General features: G+C 41.2%; 1 protein-coding gene and 1 long non-coding RNA gene across 4 annotated transcripts in view; one reads left to right on the top strand and one right to left on the bottom strand.

Moving 5' to 3' along the window:
* LOC124413371 (small conductance calcium-activated potassium channel protein) overlaps positions 1 to 19,935 on the bottom strand; it is a 148,466-nt gene that overhangs the window by 46,313 nt on the left and 82,218 nt on the right. For all 3 annotated transcript variants that reach the window (XM_046893903.1, XM_046893904.1, XM_046893905.1), the window contains one exon: positions 11,307 to 11,705. In XM_046893903.1, the coding sequence (XP_046749859.1) occupies positions 11,307 to 11,705 (399 nt within the window). The remainder of the gene's footprint in view (positions 1 to 11,306; positions 11,706 to 19,935) is intronic.
* LOC124413383 overlaps positions 3,599 to 19,935 on the top strand; it is a 114,068-nt gene continuing 97,731 nt past the window's right edge. The window contains exon 1 of the long non-coding RNA XR_006929863.1: positions 3,599 to 4,048. This is a non-coding gene — a long non-coding RNA (uncharacterized LOC124413383). The remainder of the gene's footprint in view (positions 4,049 to 19,935) is intronic.

The following is a 19,935-nucleotide window of genomic DNA, read 5'->3' as shown; positions in this document are numbered from 1 at the left end:
TAGAGTGTCAAGTACGGATGAGTGCTTCACGCGATATTAAAGCATCTTCGACTATCCCGTAAAATTTTCGTAACTGCTTTCTACACTCGGGCGAAAAGTGAGAAAATTCATTATTATTATTATTATTATTATTATTAGTATTAGAGCACTAACAATAAGATTTTATCCTTGGTAATATCCTCTGAAAATATTGTTGACGTTGGAAAGACGGTAGGAAAATTTTACCGGCGAATACCGTAGTTCGAACGATTCTAAAAGTCAAAGTTCGAGAAGGTCTAATACTTGCAGTTCAGCGAATCTTTGGCAGTAACCGTTATCCCTGAAATTTCACCGAACTCAAACTGTTTCACGGTCCTGACTCTCGGAGCATCCTCGTGTTAATATATCCTAGTACATTCGAGTACGTGCATCAAATTCCCAATCGCGTTATGTGGAGGGAATAGTTTTGTATCCATGCGGTACGGAATGCGGCGTAGCTCATGGTATCATCGAGGATGAGCTATGCCTCGATTTAAGGAAGCTATCAAATTCCCTCCAGGTATTAACCACTGCTGTATACACCAGCCGAGCGTATGGTGGTGTAGATGGAATTGTCCAGGTCGGGTTAATTAATAGCGTATGCAAAGTTCCACCCTCGACAGCTGTTAACATCGCGTCAAGGTGTGTCAGCGTCGGTAACGGAGCAGTGCCAACCCTTATAAACACGCTGCTGACGGCACACTTGTTCTTGGCAACGGACCCCTAGCTCCAAGCTGCGCTGCATAGCGTCAGCAGATTTCACCTGTCGTAATTTTCAAGCACCGTGGTTTCCCGTCTAATCACACTCCTTCTCGGAGAGATTGGACCCCGTAATTGGGGGTCTTCGAAGCCCGCGATATATCCTCCTGAACCTCGGCCTTCCGATTACCGCGACGGTCAACGAACCGTCAGAAGCCTCAGACGTCCCTTACGGACGTAATTGTAGCCGTATATGGGCACTCGATTATTTCCGAAATTCCTAAACATGCAATAGATGCTGATCATCGAATCCCTCCGCGATATTTTGAAAACACCATTTTAAGGCTCGACGAGCGGTTGAAAAGTTTACGTGATGATTTTGCACAGACGACCGTTGATGAGATTTATCCCTTCGCCGTAAAGGGTGGTCCTCAGTTATTAAATATTGTTTGGGTATTATCGAATTTGGTAAAATCAACGCGACTATCCTCTATAGGTATACGATCTAACAATGTTAAACTCCGGAAGCCCTCAGGATGTAGAATTCGATATACGCGAGAAGCAGAGCGTTAGAAACGAGAATTAGCAGTGAATTCTGGGAGTACTTTGAGACCGGTGATGCAGGTTGCCCGGGCAAAAGTTACCTCCGAATCTACTTACCTACCAGCAAAATTTCCGTCTCACCAAATTCCTTTTCCAGCCTCTTGCATATTTCATGTTTCGTAATTTATATTTTTTTTTCCATAAAACCGTCTTCATTTTCAATTACTAAAAGCAACCAGCAGCTCGGCCGAGTCGTCAAGGCGCATTCACGTATTTCAAGTTCGACGAAAAGAACATTAATCGTCGCATCATAAAGTGAACAATTGAGGAGCGTGTAATGATCGAACAGCGAAGATAAGAAAGCGCCGACTCGCTTCGGCATGATGCCAAATCACGTCTCCGCGTCAATATAAAGCTCCGTCTCTCGATCGCGGAGCTTTCTGCTCACGGACGTGCAGAGCCGTCTCTGATACTTCCGATTATGACCTTTTTATTTCCAGCCTTGGGGTAGAGGCGAGAGCTGCTAATGACGGGGTCATCGCGAGTCCTTGCGCTTCGCGTTGCTCTCGATATCTCACGTATAAAGATAAGACGAGAATACATTTTTTCCAACACGCCACTGTGAGAATATGTATATCGCGAATTCCGAACCCCTCGCGAATTTTCAGAGACAAGAATTTGCAAAACACGTTTCCAGGCACGTAATATAATATGCAGAGAAAACTTCGCAGTCCTTCCCCGCGTGACGGCGGTATATAATATGAAGGGAATGCCCGCGGGTTGAAAGTGAGTTTCCTAGAGTTTCGTTTAGTGCATTACGCGGATGTTTCATCACCGAATGAATCCAGAGATGGAATTTTACTCGGTCGTAGTTCCGAGTAGGTACCAGTCGCAGGACACGGGCTAATTTCCTTCCTAGGCTCTTCGTCGAGTTTCCTTCTCGAACAGGCCAAACTGAGATCTCTTTCTCTCTCTTTCTCTATCTCGAGTCTTCGTTATCACCGGCGAGAGCTTACTCTGGGAAAATACAAGTTAAAGAGCTTCCGAAATCCCCAACAAATTGTTACCGTCATACATACGGTAGTTCGAGGTCAAGGTCGTTGCGGGCGAAGCCTATAGAAACTACCATTATCATAGTTACTGCTATTATTATTTGGAGTGGAAACAGCTCGGGAAAAAAATGAATTACTCGTCTTCTTAGATGCTGTTTTCAACCCTCCAGACAGCACTTTGCTCACCATGCGGCGAATTCGAGTGCAAACGAATAATATCTGTTCTCCACGTTGCCCAACTATCGAGACCATCTACGAATTTGATTCTGAAACCGTTGAACGAACGCAGGGTGGATACTGTTGCGAAAACGAGATTCATATAGTCGGTCATAATTCCCCTCGCGCTCGGTTTTATCAGCAATGTCGAGAAACGACGGATTTGGTAGAAGGAAAGTATGTTAATGCCATGGCTGGGAATGTCTTATTGTTAGAACGAGCGGGGCTTCTCAGCATCGTCCGGCAGTACGAACGCACCACCGATAAGTCCGGCTTAAAAGTCCTATAATCTACAAAATATAATTCTGTAAGGGGATCATGGATTCTGCATGCACGTACGAATTAGGCACGTTGCAGTGCATTCCGTGGCTGAAACTAGAGCAAATGGAAGTTACATAACGGTTGAGAATTATTTCTGGAAAATTTTCTTCTCGCTGTTATTTGTTGACAAAAATATTTATATATAGAAATGTTTTTTTTTTTTTTTTTTTTTACGATAACTTGGAAAAAATATTTATGTATGTTTTGAACAAAACTGCAGCAAACGCCCCTCGTAAAGTACCCGAGTGTAATAGTTTGCGAAGAGGACAGGTTTAGTGACTCTCGTTTCTTAATTTTCTCGAAGAAACTACCCCATTCCACAGAGTTAGGACCGTATTTAAATTAAACTCGTAAACCAGTCCAAGTTGGATATATTTATACAGTAGTACAGGGAATCTTGTCGCGAATTAAAACCAAGACTTGGTTATTCCGCGTCAAGAATACGTTTCTAACTGTAGTGCGATGCGATGAAAATCGCGTGAAAAGTCAGGGGACAAGTTTGAAGGGAAATAGTTTCTCTTCGAGAGACGAAAATTTTAGTATTCTACTATTTCATTCGGCCGTTAATCGATTATAAATTAGCAAGAATAAAATAAGCGCGTATTTGAAATGCATTTTTCAATAACATAGTCGATAACATTTATGTTATTCAAACGAAATTTCAGTTTTATTAATTTGAAGAAAAAAAACTCATGTTTTTCCTCATGAGTAAAATCAATTATTCTATTGTTTTCAGTTCAGTTCAGCAAGTTCGAAGTCCCTGCGTAACCACATTTACAAAGCTGAATATGCGCGGCTTAGGCCCAGTGAAGTGAACAAATAATACGGGACAACTTTTCTGACAATAAGTAACTGCTCTTCCGGTCGGTTGAATGTGACGTGAATACTCTCATAAACACTTGTCGCAGGGGTTGCGGCTTGACGGTCATGTAAATAAATATGGCTGCCAGTCGATGCTCGGTTCTGGCAGAGCGTCGAGTAGTTCGCGCGTATCGGTGCCTCGTTTTCTCCGATTATTAAGGAAAAACGATGACGACTGTGACGTTACAAGTTCCAAAATTGAAGTTGAAGTCGGAGTTGACGTGTTGGTGCAGTGAAAAGTGAAAAGGCAAGTGTTACGTGAGAATTGAGTGAATTCAAGAAACGGTGTCCCAAATTGCGTGCCAGGATGATGTTGCTGTTCCGTTCCGCTGCAATGGGTGAGTTTCTCTTTATTATTTCATAAATACAGCGTATTTCTTGCTTATATTCTGAACATTACTTTGAGATAGTCAATTATGCATGTTTCTGGCCTTTTATCGGTATTATATGAACTCTATTCGGGCAGAACTTCGTGTAATAGAATTTCTGGAAAATTAGACGCGTGTTTTTGACACAAATGAATTTCAGCAGAAGTCATTCCTTTTGTTTTTTCGTTTGAAGCACCCGTACCCTGACAGTTTAAAAAGTTGTTGCAAACTGTAAAACCATGCTGTTTCTCCAATGCGAAATACAACGCTCGCCATATTACCTACTCGACAACAAGTGTGTACCTACATGTATGTACGTACGTTATGTGCTAACGTAATTACCGCACAGACGGCGCAGCGTAGTGCAATAATTTTATTTCCCGCGAGCTTAAAGTGGTCCAGAATAGTTACTCAAAAGAACTTCAACGTTAAACAGCAAAGCGCTCGTTCTGAGTATTGAGCTACATTGCAGGTTAAAAAGCTCGGTGGAATCTTGGAAAAAAATCCATTTTCTTAATTCTTACACGAGCAAAATACGCTGTACAACAATTTTTAGGTTATGGTATTATATGCATGGGAAAGAAGTTTATTTTTTTTTATTTTGGCTGATATCAGAGGCTATGCTTAGCAACGCAAAAAAAGGATTCAAGAGCTAATTTTTACATGCAACTCTGAGCAAAAACACTGATTTTACGGGTAAATAAAAATATCTCGTAAAAAATACGAAACCGTGATCGCGATTTTAAATTTTTTATACCGAATTTTCGTTTTTATGTGATACGAAAATTCATTGGTGTGTTTTTGTTTAAAATTTCATTGAGAATCCGGCTGTTATTCCAGTTTTTGCATTGCGATGCATAGCTACTACGATATCAACGAAAATAGAAGACATTTAACGCAGTCGTGGAGAACTGACTATAGCATCCCCTTAATGTCGGCATGTACTCTTAAGACTCGTTTAGCCACTCTGAAATCCCTCGGGGCTTCGTCTTCCACGTCTACTTTTCACTCGCCAGGTTAGCCACGGTATGCAGTTAAAAATTCAAGTCGTTGAGCGAAGCTCTGCGAAGAATCTTTACACGTTCAATTACCTGTACGTGCATACTTTGTATAATAAGAAGAGGAATAGTCTCCGATAATATATTACGTACGGAATATATTGAATAAAAAATTTCGAGACACTTGTTGGGGAAAATTTGTATTCTTACTGCGTTTTTCTGTTTGTTTGTTTGTTTTTTTGTTTGTTTTCTTTTTCACTGCGAGCTTTATCCCACGTGTAAACCATTGTGCTTCGGATTAACCAGGGCTTTCACAAAAGCGAAAGTGATTAATCACGATTAGGCAATGCGATGGCTGTGAAATGCGTGCAAACGTTATACGATATCAACAAAGGAGGGAATGTACAGTTAAATTCCGGCTGCTCGCTGAAGCCTTTTGATAACGCATTACGGGTCGAAGAATAAGAGAAGGTTGTCGGCCCGACCTGCGAAATATCTGCTCAACTGTAATTGAACCCCTAAATTTTCGTCCCTTGAAATACCTACGGAGAAAACGTTTATCACGCTGCTGCACAGTGGAAAGTGTCCCTTTTGCTCGTCCCTGGTATACCTATTCCACTCTTTCACTTTACGATATATTAACTGGCTAAATTTTGCGCTTCTTCGAAGAGAGAAACCCGTCGGGATGTCGTGCAGCTTTCGAAACTTTAATGATTTAGCACCCCGGGCAAAAATTGATAGCCTCGTTGTACAGTCTTCGAAGATATAATGTAACAATCATGATAATGGTATAATGGCGGCTATGCGCAGGGAACGTATAATTTCGGTAATAAATTGTAAAATCGTTTCAACGAGGTGTTGATTTAACGATTCGTTTTAAAAATCATTTCACATAAATTCACAGATAATCTTGGGAGTTTGTCACGTTCACTTGGAGATTTTTTATCCCCCCCACATTTATCTCGTGATCACTGCGCAAATCCTGACGTTAATTTATATTACGTCCATAATTGACTATATTCAGAAAATGTCCCACCAGGCTTCATTACGTGTCGACGTATTTTTGAGGGTTTCCGAAGGATGCCGGAAATACCCGGTACTCAAGTAAACCGGATACTTTCAAAAGTGACAAGGATTGCGAAGACTCGTAGGCACGGACCAAATTAAGGATGAAATACGTGGCTTTCGTCTGACATACCAAGTCTTCGCCACTATTTTTACGGACCGGGTGCGACCCATTAAATATTCGGTCCTGGTGCCTCGTTTCCCCTGCACTGTTCACTCGTACAGAAGGAATATATTTCTCTTGCATTTCTCACCGCGCGTGAAAATTCGTACCGAGTTTTAAAACCACCGGCATCTTATACAAGCTGTTTCTCAGCGTAGGCATTATTTATGCAACATTGAGCGTACTTGGCTTGACTTCCGTGACGGAAATTCAGGTGACGTGAAAAAATGAAAAAATCTCTGTAACCTTATGCACCTTTAACGACAAGTAAAAATCCGCCTAATCAGCTATTGCGAATCCTTGATCGTTGGGGTGATAATTGAAAAATTGATCACCATCGTTTCGTCTCGTACAACCATAACACAAGCACCAGCCACCCACATCTTGTCGGGGAACCTGTTACACTTATATGGGTAGAGGCGAGTTTTACGTTCTTGACATTTGCTTGGTTAGTACGTTGTCTCAGACATCTGTCGTCGTGGCGTAAGTACAGTTTGGCCGTAAAAAAACTGTGCGGCTATTCGGCCTCGACATATCAATTACCGTGATTCATTGATTGATTACCTCTTAGCCTCTTATATTATCCTTTCAATGGCCAGACGTCTGACCTAATTCTTCCACTGACATTCATGTCATCTATTACTCTTACTCATTTACATTAAGTACCTACTCGTGGCTCATCCTCAAGCTGATAAAGAATTCATTCAAATCCCTCGAGCCGAAAAATGTACCTGTTGAAATTAAACGAGTCATGAGTTATACGCAGATTTCGAGAACAGCTGTGATGTGGGGAGGATTTTATGTAGTTTTTCACGAATTTTTCAACGTTTAAAACGTCTGTTTTGTTAATTTATTGGAGCTAATTATTCCCAGTTATAATTTGTAAATTCGTGAACTGAATGGAAACTGATGACTGAATGTGACTCATAATTTTTAGGTGGTATGATTTTAGAAAACCAAAGAAAAGTAAAACGTTAAAACTTGTCATATCTGCAGATCGGAAGCGTGAAATTCCAATAATCCAAGATCCTGTTACCGTTTATAGCCTTTCTCGTAAAGAAACACAAATTGGACACAGCCAGATTGTTAAAAAGTACCTCGAACCAGACGGTATGTAGATTTTTGACCGGAATTCGTCGCGGAACACGCTTTTTTTAACTGTAAAAATAACTGTGTGGGTTGTAAAGAAAAGAAGTGAAGTTGAAAAAACTAAAACAACTGTCAAGAATTCACAAACTCAATTACCGGGCTTTCAGCCGTTTGCTGAAATTCACCGACACGTTCTGCCATTCAGAGTTAATCATATTCATGAATACCACAGCGAAAAGAATTTCCTCACATACCACACTGTCACCTTCGTTATATTTCATGAATATCGTTTCAATCCGAGCTGCAATCGTTACAGATATAATTTATACGATTGTGAGTTCAACCGATAAAGATGCAACGCAGTATAAAGCCGTTCCTGTTAAAAGCACCCTAATATAACCAAATGATTCTTTGGAAATATTTCCAAGATATAGAAAGTAACGAAGAACTCATGATCGCTCGTGCGTAAAAGTTTCTAGGATACAGTATCCGGTGTTTCAACTTCCGCTTTTTTGTCAAAAATATTGCGCGTACTCACGAATGACTACAAGTTATTAATACTGTTCACGTTGTACGTTGTCATCATCAAGCTCCTACAAGGTCTGAATATGGTTTGCAGCGATCCAACCGGAAGCTGATAAATACTTGAACGTGAAACGCGCGGTCCTTATGTACATCAGAGAAATTCAAGCCCCCAAATGATTCACGGTTGAGTGGATTTCGCGTTGTTAAGCGAGGGACCCAAAACTGCGAGGGCGTCCGATCATATATCCACGATCTCCTGAAGCACGCCGAACCAAAGCAGAGTTGGAATAAGGTGGCGAGGATCAGTTGTCAGCCCGACTCAAGCCTCTTGACAATTACGTCAATGGCCTGGGTCCAGGTCGAAAATCACGCGTCGCGATTGGTCATTGCGTCAGAACGTCAACTGGCCGATCGCGATCCCGTCTTGATCTGTCTAAATCTGCGGACGTGATTGACCCTCTCAATCGGAGAGGGCGGTATTAGAGGGAGTGCTCGAGTCGATCCCTTTACCTCGATGCCCAAATTAATGGATTGTCTAATCGGTGATTTGGTTAGGCGAAAATCAGCGCCGATTCAGGAATTCCGAAGCACCGTGGGACACACGCAGCATTGAGTTGTAAGGCCGATCGATCGATGCGTGCATCGTCGCAGGATTCGTCAGTCTGTTCTTGGTTTTCGCAATAATTTCACGCACTGCAATCACCTAATTGCAACATTCCGCCGGTGGCCCGTCACCTTTTTACGATCCCCATTCGAGCCGAACCCAACATTGAATATTCCAACGGCGGTTATTGGGCCCTGGTCGTAACCATAAACCGCTTCGCCTCCAGCTCCTGCAGTTCATTCTCATCGTCGACCTGGAGGGATTCTTCATCCCGTGATGGAGTTGCGCGGCGTCGGAGTCCTGCATCGATAATCCCACTCCCGGGGAACTGAGTCTGGATACAACATCAGTAGTCTCAACGGTACCGCGATAAACTGCCTGCGCACTGATTAACGCTGTTGCCAGGGTAATTGGCCGGAAAATAGGCCAATGGATATAACGCTTTGTTACACCGGTGGTGGCTGCTGGTGGTTCATCATGGCCGCGTATCATTTTCGCGAGTATAATTCCACGGCCAAAGATCTTTCACGCGGGTTGAGTGCCGCCTAACGATTACACGTGATTAATCGGCAGTGTGTAAAAAGGGTTGGCCGGAAGCATTATCGCGAGATTTAGAATCGACGAGGATTCTGGGAAATGATGGGGTGGAACGAATTCGAGCCTGCATGCTGTAGGTGGCTATTGATTGTACTCTTTACTTTTTTTCACCCGTTTACTCGGAAACACGTATGTACGTGACGAAATTTTGCGCGAAAGAGATCAAAGCGAACGTTTGTGAAAAAAAGTTTTAAATTCAATAGCTTCGTGTTATATTTCATAATATAATCTATAGCTGTATATTAATTATAATTTTTGCGAGAAAAAAGGAGCCGGAGGAAAAGCTCTTTGTACTAAACGACGGTTGTTATAAAACTAATCAGCCAGTTCTGATGAGGACCAAATTGTTCTTTCAGCTTTTTTGTTTTATCATCTCTTTCGTTCTTTATACCTACTCTTCTTTTATCGCTTTGCGGATGGGTGATAATTGCGCGTTGATATCAAAGAAAAGCGAATCGATCTTACCCGTTTGATTGGTAACATTATCAGCTTGGTCAAACTTGACGGTTCGATGGTTCGAAATAGCGTTTCACTCTTCACAGATACTTACTTATACTTTCTTCGTGCGAGTGAAAGCTTCGCAAAAATAAACGACGCAGAATAAACTTGGAAGAATGTTCCATCGCTGAGCGAGTAAAACCCTTGTAATATGTATTTGACTTCTTTCCTTTCTCAACAAACCTAACCGCCTATAACTTAGGGGAATGAAGGCTTTGGCGTAAAATCGTGCTGAAGTCTCGTTAGGACTTAATCCACGCGGTGTTTCTCCGGGGTTCGTGCAGCAGCAGCCCCTCGTTCATGTTGATCGTGATAAGATCGGTAAACCGGAAATTGGCGTGTTATAAGAGCATGTCAAGATTCTAAGATAGGCCACGTAGGCTTTTAGGGATTCGCGACTATTTTACACGCCCGATATTGCGATGCAGATCGTAGAATTCTGACCATTCTTCGTGCCGTGTCGTAATGCAGCAGAAGATTTACTGTCGTTTCTTCATCACTTGTAAAACTTTTCTCCACGTCGGGATATGCGTCGTTTCTAGAATCGCGAACGTATTTTCTACCGGCTTAAAACTTCTACCATTGAATCAATATTCAATTTGTTAACTCGACACCAGCGTCTTACATGCACGACACTCGTTCAAGTCTCACAGAGCTTTCATTTCAATGCAAGCCTTGCAATGTACCTACATTTCAGGCAAGTATGCATCCGTTACACGACCCACTCCACCTACGTCTAGAAGTTTGTATTACGTATTTATAAACTTGAGCTATCGGGGCACAACTCTGAGGGAATGATCTTCTCGCATAAATCCTAGAGAAAGACAGTGCGTTGTGAATATTGAATAACGCGATGCATTTCTTCTTCTTCTTCTTCTTCTTCTTCTTCTTCTTCTTCTTTTAGTTCATCGAAAGATTTTGGAAATATCTGGTAACAACAATTATTCAGGGTACATTCAGAGAATGTTTCAAGACGCGTTGAATGATAATTATACTGATTAATACTCCTATTATTATCATTATTATCACGACTGTTGTTGTTTTTGTTGTTGTTGTTGTTGTTATTTAACCAAGTTTCAGGCTGTGAGAAACGAAGGGTTCTCATTAGCGTGCTTGAATAATTTATTACCACTTCTCGGTATTCCCGGGTACATAAATAATGTTACAATTACGAAAGGATCTTCGAATTTGAGTTTCTTAATGTATACACAAGTGTCTGCTGAATGTTTTCGTCCCAATTCGTTCACAATTGGAATCTCCACCCTTTTCATAAATTGGCAGATCTGACTTGCAGCAAATTACTAAAATTCTGCATCAAATTTCACGCGGTGAAACACTTTCGAGTCGATCTTAAAAAAGGTGAAATATATCAAGTATTCTATTTCGGTTGAGCTTGAACACTAGTTTCAAACCAAACAAATGTAGATAAAGTAAAGAAAAACTGTTAAAAAAAAAAATACCGAAATGTCGTGATCTCAGTTTCCGACGCATTTAACGATCGGAAAGAAAACAAGCTTACAGTGTCCACACAATATATACTCCATTCGCCATCGGGGATGGCGATGTTCATCAGTGAGGGAGGACATAAAGTAAATACGTAAGAATAACCTGTTAAAAGAAGAAGAAAACCCGGAAGGAACTAACAGATTCGAGATATACTTGGTAGCAACTGTTGTTGAAACTACTCACCTTGGTGTAGACCCCCGCGCTGGAGAGCTCGTTTTCGATGACCATGACGATGATGCCGAACATTCCCATGACGAGAGCGTAGTCGCTGATGCGCTTTCGCTTCTCGAAGAGGGCCTTCCGGCGGCCAAGGCGGTAGCCAACGTTGGGCTTGTGCTTGGAGGCGGGCCCTATGCTGCCGCCGGAGGGACCCTTCATCGAGCCGCCACCGAGGCCACGCTCCTCCATGTATCTAGGGTACTCTGAATGGACGCCGACAAGGGCTATGCCGGCGTCTTCGCCGGCGCCCCCGCCGGGTCCGGCACCGGCACCGCCGCCGCCGACGCCTCCAGGGCCGCCCGAGACCCCACCGCTGGTCTTCATCGCGCTGGGAATCGACAGAGTCGAAACTGGCTTCCGCAGCTGGAACAGGAAGAATCGCGTTCAAGCTACGATCAACGATTACGTCGCGCTATTGACGACACCGCGAGAAAAATCCTCCGTAAAAAATCGGCCGATCGCCTTGTATTGACAACCTGCTTCGAAGTGCTGACGATTAAAGCATGCAAGGATACCGTGAGGTGGAATGGATTTCCTTTTTATTTCTACTTTTTTCTTTTCTGTTTTTTTTATCTTATCGCTTCTGAGACCTCGCACGTATGGAGACAGTTTTTATAGATTAAGAATTAACGGTTTGGAAAGTGTTAGCCGATAATTAACCATCCATTAATTTTCCAGATGTGGGATAGGGTTTTTTTACGAGGTGGGAAATACCCGTTTCCACTATCACGAGACACACGCGGAAATCCCGAGGTTTTTTTTTTTTTTTTTTTTTTCTTTCCTCTTTTCGTTGCCTCGACCAAATCGTGGTTCATTTGTCTTTTCGTGGACACTGAGCCGTCCACGTCAGCTGGTCCGAAAAACGAGGGTCTGGAGTAATAAGGTATTCAATCGGCGGGACAAGATCGAAACAAATTTTATAACGCGTGTAACTTTGCGAGGGTACAAATTTTCTCAATCCCATCGTTAATCAAACCCATGCATGACGGTGTTACATCTGGATCTTCACGATTTCTCATCGGTATATCCTTTGCTCTTAAAGATAATTACTTTTGGGTATGGACGTCGTCCCATTTCATGGTCCAGTAGAGATCGAAAGTGTAAAAAGGAACCGGGAGTTGGGTGCTGGGGTGTTGAGATAAAAATGGTACGATTTAAGGGGGAAGTGAAATCGAAAGAAGAAAAAGATCATGAAAAAGAAAAAGAAACAAAAGAAAAAGATCTTTCGGCAAGCTTCAAACCGGGTCTGATTTAGGTGATGGCACTTAGATTTTCGGATCACTTTTAGATTAGACTATTGAAGGCGAACAGGCGAAGTTTGACGGAGGATTGGAATCACGTTCGTGCATCGCTTTGACGTGATTAAGCGAGGGTGTCTGTTGTCTATTTCTATCATTCTAAATTATTATTCTAAGGTCTATTAAAAAGCTGCAAGCTATGTACGTTGAGAGATGTAATTTCGAGTGCTTTATGTACGCTGTTAGGTATGCTAATTCGTGCGACGTGCAATTCTTTGGCGGTTGCATGTAGGTACTGTGTTTTTGACATACACGTTGGTACGGAAAAAGAGAGAGAAAGAGAGAGAGAGAGAGAGAGAGTTAGAGGTATTCTATACGTATGCATTGTACACACGTGTATTTTATGTATACATGTATATATACTGCTGAACGGAGAACTCTAATTGTTCGCTGTATCGTGGTAATTTAAACTTCCTAGATAATTACAACGTCACGCAGTTCTAGTTGCGCGCGGTGACTTTTTTTTTTATTTCTTATCCATTACACAAGCCGCTTTTGCAGATGTTATAGCTGCTGGTGTTGCAACTAAAACATCGTGGTTCGTTTAATTGCTCAGTTTTATTGTACATACCGCTGTTTTAACAGTTGAAAAAAAAAACAGATTAAAATTTAAAACTGTTTCGTGGTGCCGTTTAGTCATATATAATACAAATGTCATATTATACTCACCAAAATGTGTTAAGTTTCGTACTTTTTTTTTCCTTTATCCTTAAAAGTCTTGTCACACTTCTTTTTTCTTTTTTTTTTTATTATTCCTTCTATCATGGTAAAATTATTCATCTTTATTATATTACTTGTAAGACTGGACGATATCGATCGATGATTATTACGAAAGATTTGTTAATGAGGCTGGAAGAAAGTTTCCTTTAATTTTCAATTCGCAGGGGGTTGAAAACTTTCATTTCTTTACTTTGCATCTGGTCTTGAAGAGGAAGTAATTTTATCACCCTTCTGGCTCGTGTACGTATATATAGACGCCGGTCATAAATTATATTTGTCGAGTTGAAACCGCGAAACGTAGGATTCTTTTTGCTTTGCGATAAGAAAAGCGGTTCCTAATCATATTTCCGAGCGCAGAACCAGATATACGGATATAACCTGCTTCAAGGTGCAGTGACGCTTTCTTATACAAGATTAATCGCCACTGCCGACTCGAGAAAATTACCCTGCGGATCCCGAAGGATCCAGGATACGGAGACAGGTGCGTTTCTTATCATCAACGAATTAATCACTGTCCGTCTGTCGAGCTTTGCATAATTCCAGTGCAGCATTCTCTCGACCAAACAGACACATCGGCATACCGTTGCGGTTACAGTAACGCAAAGTGATTAGTTTTTGTATAAACCGGCAAGCATCCGTGATCCGTTTCCGGATGTAATTCAGGGGTTGGTTTCTACGAGAATCACAACCGAGAGCGAAAGTGCGAGGAAGAAAGTAATCGCAGAGAATACCATCGGCTAACGTTAAACAGTGAATTATGGAAGATTTCGCAATTGGTTCACTGTGCGGCATAAATTTATAATCCAGCGAGAGGATTCTCATTTCTTCACTGCATTTCATTTCACGAGGTTAGTTAAGGCACTGCGGAATGAAGGATTTATCCGGAGAAAAGGATATGCCCTAGCAGTTGCCTGCATTAAGAAATTATAATGTACACTGGATGCGAGAATGAAAATTGATTATTCGGCTTGACGCTGTTCTTTCGCCCTCCACTTTGGTCCGGTGTCTGCAAAACTTGTTCGTCTTTCCGTTCACGTTTTTTCCTCCGTAAACTTATACGGTCAACGGTAAACGAATAAAACCGAACAACTTCTTCTACCCTCTTGTTTTCGAACGCCAAAACTACGCAGCGATGTACCCAACCCTGCGTTTGTACTTTGTAATTCAATCTATGAGTCGATGTAGGTTCCTGTATCTTACACATTTGTAAAGTCATGCAGCGGATCAGGCAGCCATGCATACCTGGAAGTTAGTCTGCGGAATATCGTGTGCTTCAACCCTTCGGCTTGAACATCGCCTCTGTGGGGGGGGGGGGGGGGGGGGGGGGGGGGGGGATCTAGTGATGGTGAAAAAAATTTGATTTACGGATCGCCGTACGGGTTTCTCTCTTTCTTTAACCCCCTTTTCGATCCCTTCGCGGGCATCTCGCCCAAGATATTCGCCTTTACTACTCGGTGGAAAAGCCCAAGAGAACGAAATGATGCCGAGGTAGATATGCAAAATTTTTAATACCCCAGAAAGATGAGCCCGGATAACTTAATACCTCTTGTTTTTTTCTTCTTCTTTTCCTTCGAAACGATAGATGCTAATTTCAATTCTTGCAGAAGTTCAACTCTTCGTTCGAGTAATTTTAAACGACTGTTTCGCGGATATTGTACGATGTAGCGAATTTTGCATGGTGGTGAATTTTCAAATTGTCAAGCTTGAAAATTGGTGGTGCATGTGGTGAATTTTATTGCTCAAACCTTTTGCTATGGTTTAGCCAGTTCATGAAAATGAAAAATTTGAGTTAATTGTTGAACGACTAACGATGAAATTCAATTTTAGAAGCGGATAAAAATATGCATATCAGTTCCTGGTTATGGAAAATCGTTTCCACGCTTTTTTCCACTTCTGCTTTTGCATATACACACATACAAGTACAGGTTTGTTGGTACATCAGCATAATCTGAATTCACGTGTGAATTGCTATTTTTTTCTCACTGATTAAACAGCGGCGCATTTAGTTGTTTTTTTTTTTTGTTTTTTTTTTTTTAATTGCTTACGCGTCTGATTACAGCGCTAAAAGCGAATAAGAACTGAAGATAAAAATAACTTTTCGTTCGAATTTTGAGTGTAAAAATTTTATACGGAATATTTTAATTCTATACATTCGGTGTGATGGAATTTTATATTTTCGCACTCGTTGTCGGGTTTCTTCTTTTTCACTTGCGATAAAATTCGTAAGACGAATAATCCTCGAGAAGAAAAAAAATGGAGAAAAAAGTGTTTTGACGACCCCAAAGCTTCGCAATGAAACGATTTTTGGCAGGGCATTATGTATACATGAATACGAGCGTGAGTAGGTTTAAAGGCCAGCAAGATATATCGCAGTGTCGTCAGGCTGGTCGTCATGGAGGTTACCGCGTGCGAAAACAGGTAACAACGTCGTTAAAAGTGACGGTGATGATTTTTTTTGTTCCGTTTCTTTCGTTGCTCTTATTTCATAAATTGTCACGGCGCGATTTTATTTTTTAACGAAGTTCCTACATTTTTTGTTTCCGAGGGGTGTTTTTGGGGGTAACTCGAAACGGCGGGCAAGCAAAGCGAAATCTCGTCTTGTTGAAAGCGATTCGACCCCGGAGACGAGTTTCTTCGCTTTCGAAGTTACTTTTTGTTTTTCAAGAAGCTTCTAATTTCCCAGTAGAGTTTCTCGAAACTGGGGAGAGAATTTATCTGCAACAAAAAATCAAAGTCTTCCTTTTATTTCTTCACTCGCCGTTCTGTGTCTTTGGAAGTTTACTGCAAAATATACGAGGCTTAAGTACGATATACGCAGGAAAGCTGCCCTCGATCAGAAGAAAAATGGCGAAAATCCGAGCCCACAGATGTGCGTCAGAAAAAGAGCGAGAACCGTCAATCCTTGACTCCAGCTGCGGACCATCTTCTTCGATAAATAAAATAACTAGCTTTCCCGAAGGAAGTTTATAACTTTTGGAGGAAAAAAGAAACTGTATTTGTATTTTTAAATAAGATGGTTTATTCCGGCAAACCGATGCGGAATATTTTAGTAAATACGCTACTTGATGAAATCATATCGACTATCTAACTCTAACGTTTCTGAATAATTCAAGAGTCAAAATCTTGGCATAGTATCAAAACTTCAATAATAAAACTACGAATAACGTATTAATATTATCTAAAGTATAAACTATAAAAAGAGGCTAACGGCTGCGAAAAGATTGTAGGTACGCGTGTAGTAAATTTTAATCATAGTCCATCATTAAAGTGTAGAAAATTCGTTATGAACAATATTTCGGCATTTATTATTCGGCTGCTGGTATACGAATAATCTGCAATAACAGATTGAATTTTCATGGCGTTTAATCGAGATATTATCGCTGCGAAAGAATTAAAAAATAACTACTCGTTGCGCCGTCAAAAATTTGTAGAGGACATTTACTTTTATGTATACGGATTATTATTTTTACAATCTGCCTGGACATAAAACGCTATATAAGAGTGAAGAGAAACTCTATACGATCCACAAACGTTCACGACCCCGGGCGTTTTGTCGGATAACGAGGCGTCCGTAATTTACACGATGTTACCAAAAATTATGTTTTGCAACGGCACAAATTTTCAGCGAATGAAAAACTCAGCTCTACAGCTGAGGCTGAATCGTTGATTTTGCTTTCAGAAAATATTACGCGTCACGCTAGGGTAAATTTTACACTGGGATATGCATATTCGTAAAATGTAAAAAAAAGTAACCCAATTTAACACCCGCGTGATTCTTGAACCAACAATATACTGATTGTGAGTTATTCAGCGTAATATTTCTCTCACGTTTATACTCCATAGAAATGTATTTGCGGCTTCTTATTCTTACAATTGGTTCAAAAAGTTTCAGCCTTGAGCCTTTGGCTGTAAGGTGTGTCCTGCCGTTTGTTGCGTAATATATTTTCCTCCTCTTTCAACAATATTAGCCTCTAACGGCAGAATACTGACAAAGAAATAATACCAATTCAGTCAACCGTGTGCACGAAGCCGCTGAAGCACGATGACGCCTGATTATCGAAATTCCATTGACATATTTCGTTCCCCTTAAGCTTCCGGGTTCGCAAAGGTCGGAGTGAAAAGGTTCACACGGGCTCAAGAAGGCTGGGAAATTTTTACGTCAGTTTCAATTCCAAGATATCACTATACTATATATATCGCGGTGATTAATCAGTTACTAAAAGCTAATTATAAAGCGCGGTCGTTATCGTTGCAAAGAGATTGAAAAGCAGAAAGGAGAGACCTTTTAAAGGTTTCTGAGACCGGAAGAATAGGGTGCTGACCGACCGACGGAAGGAAGGACGGAAAGGCGTTGACAAAGAAAGCATTGTTCGAATGGTAACAATCGCAGAAATCCAACAAGGAAAGTTGAACGACAATCTTGGCTGAAACGTTACGGAAAAGCCGAAAAGGAAAATTATTTTTCCTACACCTTACACCTGTACAGATAAACTCGTAAACGTACTTCCGGAATTCTCGTTTAAAAGCTATGGGGTGGCGGCGAAAATCACCGCAAAACTATGTACAAACATAGTTTACATATAAGGCAACGTGCCAAAGTCCACGCGATAATCTTTCGCGTCACGATTACCCTAATTTTTTAATTAAACGAAGGGAGAAATTACACCGAGCATCGGTTACAATTTCCGCTCGTATTAACAATATTCCCTGGAATACAGTGATCCGAGTTTATTCGCGACAGCGACGTAACAAATGTGACAAACTTTTTGCGTATTTAACAACATTCATTCGCGTTATTAACCGCTTTCCGTGTGAGATATGCTTTATCGTTTCAAGGTTATTTCTATCATATTCCACTATTTCTACAAAGCGGAAGTCGCAGGTAAACGTCGTCGTCGCTCTACCTCGGCTTTTAAAAATTCATCACGTCCTGCGAGCAGGTGATAATAATAATACCATCAGGTCCGTTTCCCTTGTCACGCGAACTACATTGGATATACCCTAAATTTTCCACCGGTTTCACGGAAATAAAAAAAGCTAACAGAACAACGATGAGGGGGTGGTAACGTGTAACATGCCCTGAAAGTCGGTCGTCATCAACTTTCGTGAAAACATAGATAAATAACGAATTAGGTGTATTACTCGCTTGGACAGATTGTAATAAAGGAATTGTTATGAAAAAAATTTTTTAACAAAATATCAAGCCTCATGAAACTTATTCATTTCTTCAACTTGTTTGACAGGGTTTTTAAAAAAAAATTGTCCGAATTACATAATCTTGGATGAAAAGTAGCGCTCTCTCTGTCCTCGTCGAACGTCGTCGGTACTAAATCGGAACCACGGGTCGAAGGTTCAAGGATTCCAATTATGTCGGACAGATTGGATTGTCAGTCCATAGACCGGACAACTGGATACCTATACGATCTAGTTTCATATCAGATCCACGTGTATACGTTGCCCGACCTCGTCTACATATTCCCGACTCACATCGTTCTTTTGGATCTTCTACGTTGACGAATCCAGTTCACGTAATTTACGTTACCAGTTATTAAAATAATCGTTACAAAATCATCGAAGTACTGACTATTTTTCAAATCACTGAACTAGGTTTGGTAGGAAATTAAAAGTGCGCAATTAATTGTGTACTTTTGTTGGAGAAAAGGACTAAGTAATTGTTGACATGTCCATACGTATTGGAAAATATTCGCGATATTTAAGTACTATATCGTGCGAAAACGGCTTTGAGAAATATCGAATGTATTATACTTCTTCGTCGATTTTTGGAGCATAAATTATGGAATTGTCGGAACGTCGAGCGCCGTTTTCTTTTCTCAATTTATTCGCCACTTTCCATTGTTTCGGTCAATAAGCACGAGGTTTATCACGGTCGAAAAACGGCGGAGGTTTCTGTAATAAAAGCACCCAGAAAAGCGAGGCATTGAGGCTTTTGTCGAAATAAAATGCGGGACGTTAATAAACAAGAAACGAAGGAAGAGACGGATTCGAATGAAAACAAATGCAGATGAGGTTGGAGTCCATACAACGTTTAACATTTAATGAAAACGTTGAACGTAAATTGGCGTATTTCCTCGCCACGGAGTTTCTTGTTCACTGATATTGAAAGTAATCGAAATTTGCATTCACTTTGACGCATCAGTTCTCTCATTCCTGACAGTGCGAATCACGATATCGTAGAGATTAGGCATAGAAAATGGTAAGGTATGCCTATCGCTATCAATGTCGACAACTTCACACGAGGTCGGAGGAATCGAATTCATTCTGATTCATCCCTTCAATATTATTCTCACCCTTAATCATGAGGGTTAACTACGTCGCATCACTAAGGGGTTCGCGCTCACCCTCTGCAGATTAACTCAATCTCTGCACCTTGTTTGAGAGAGTCTCTTTTTGTTCCTCCCGGACGGCGAACACTATTAATCGAGTTCGGCGGAGGCCTAGGGGATTCTAAAACCTGTAGCGTCTTCTATGTCGCTTACAAGTTTCTCAGCGATATAGTGAATCCTCCCCCCCCCATCAGCGAACTCTCGGATAACCAACTTGAGCGACCATCGTCA

The sequence above is a fragment of the Diprion similis genome, chromosome 12 (genome assembly GCF_021155765.1).
Source record: "Diprion similis isolate iyDipSimi1 chromosome 12, iyDipSimi1.1, whole genome shotgun sequence".
Lineage (NCBI taxonomy): Eukaryota > Metazoa > Arthropoda > Insecta > Hymenoptera > Diprionidae > Diprion > Diprion similis.
This window is presented reverse-complemented; position numbering and strand designations above follow the sequence as displayed.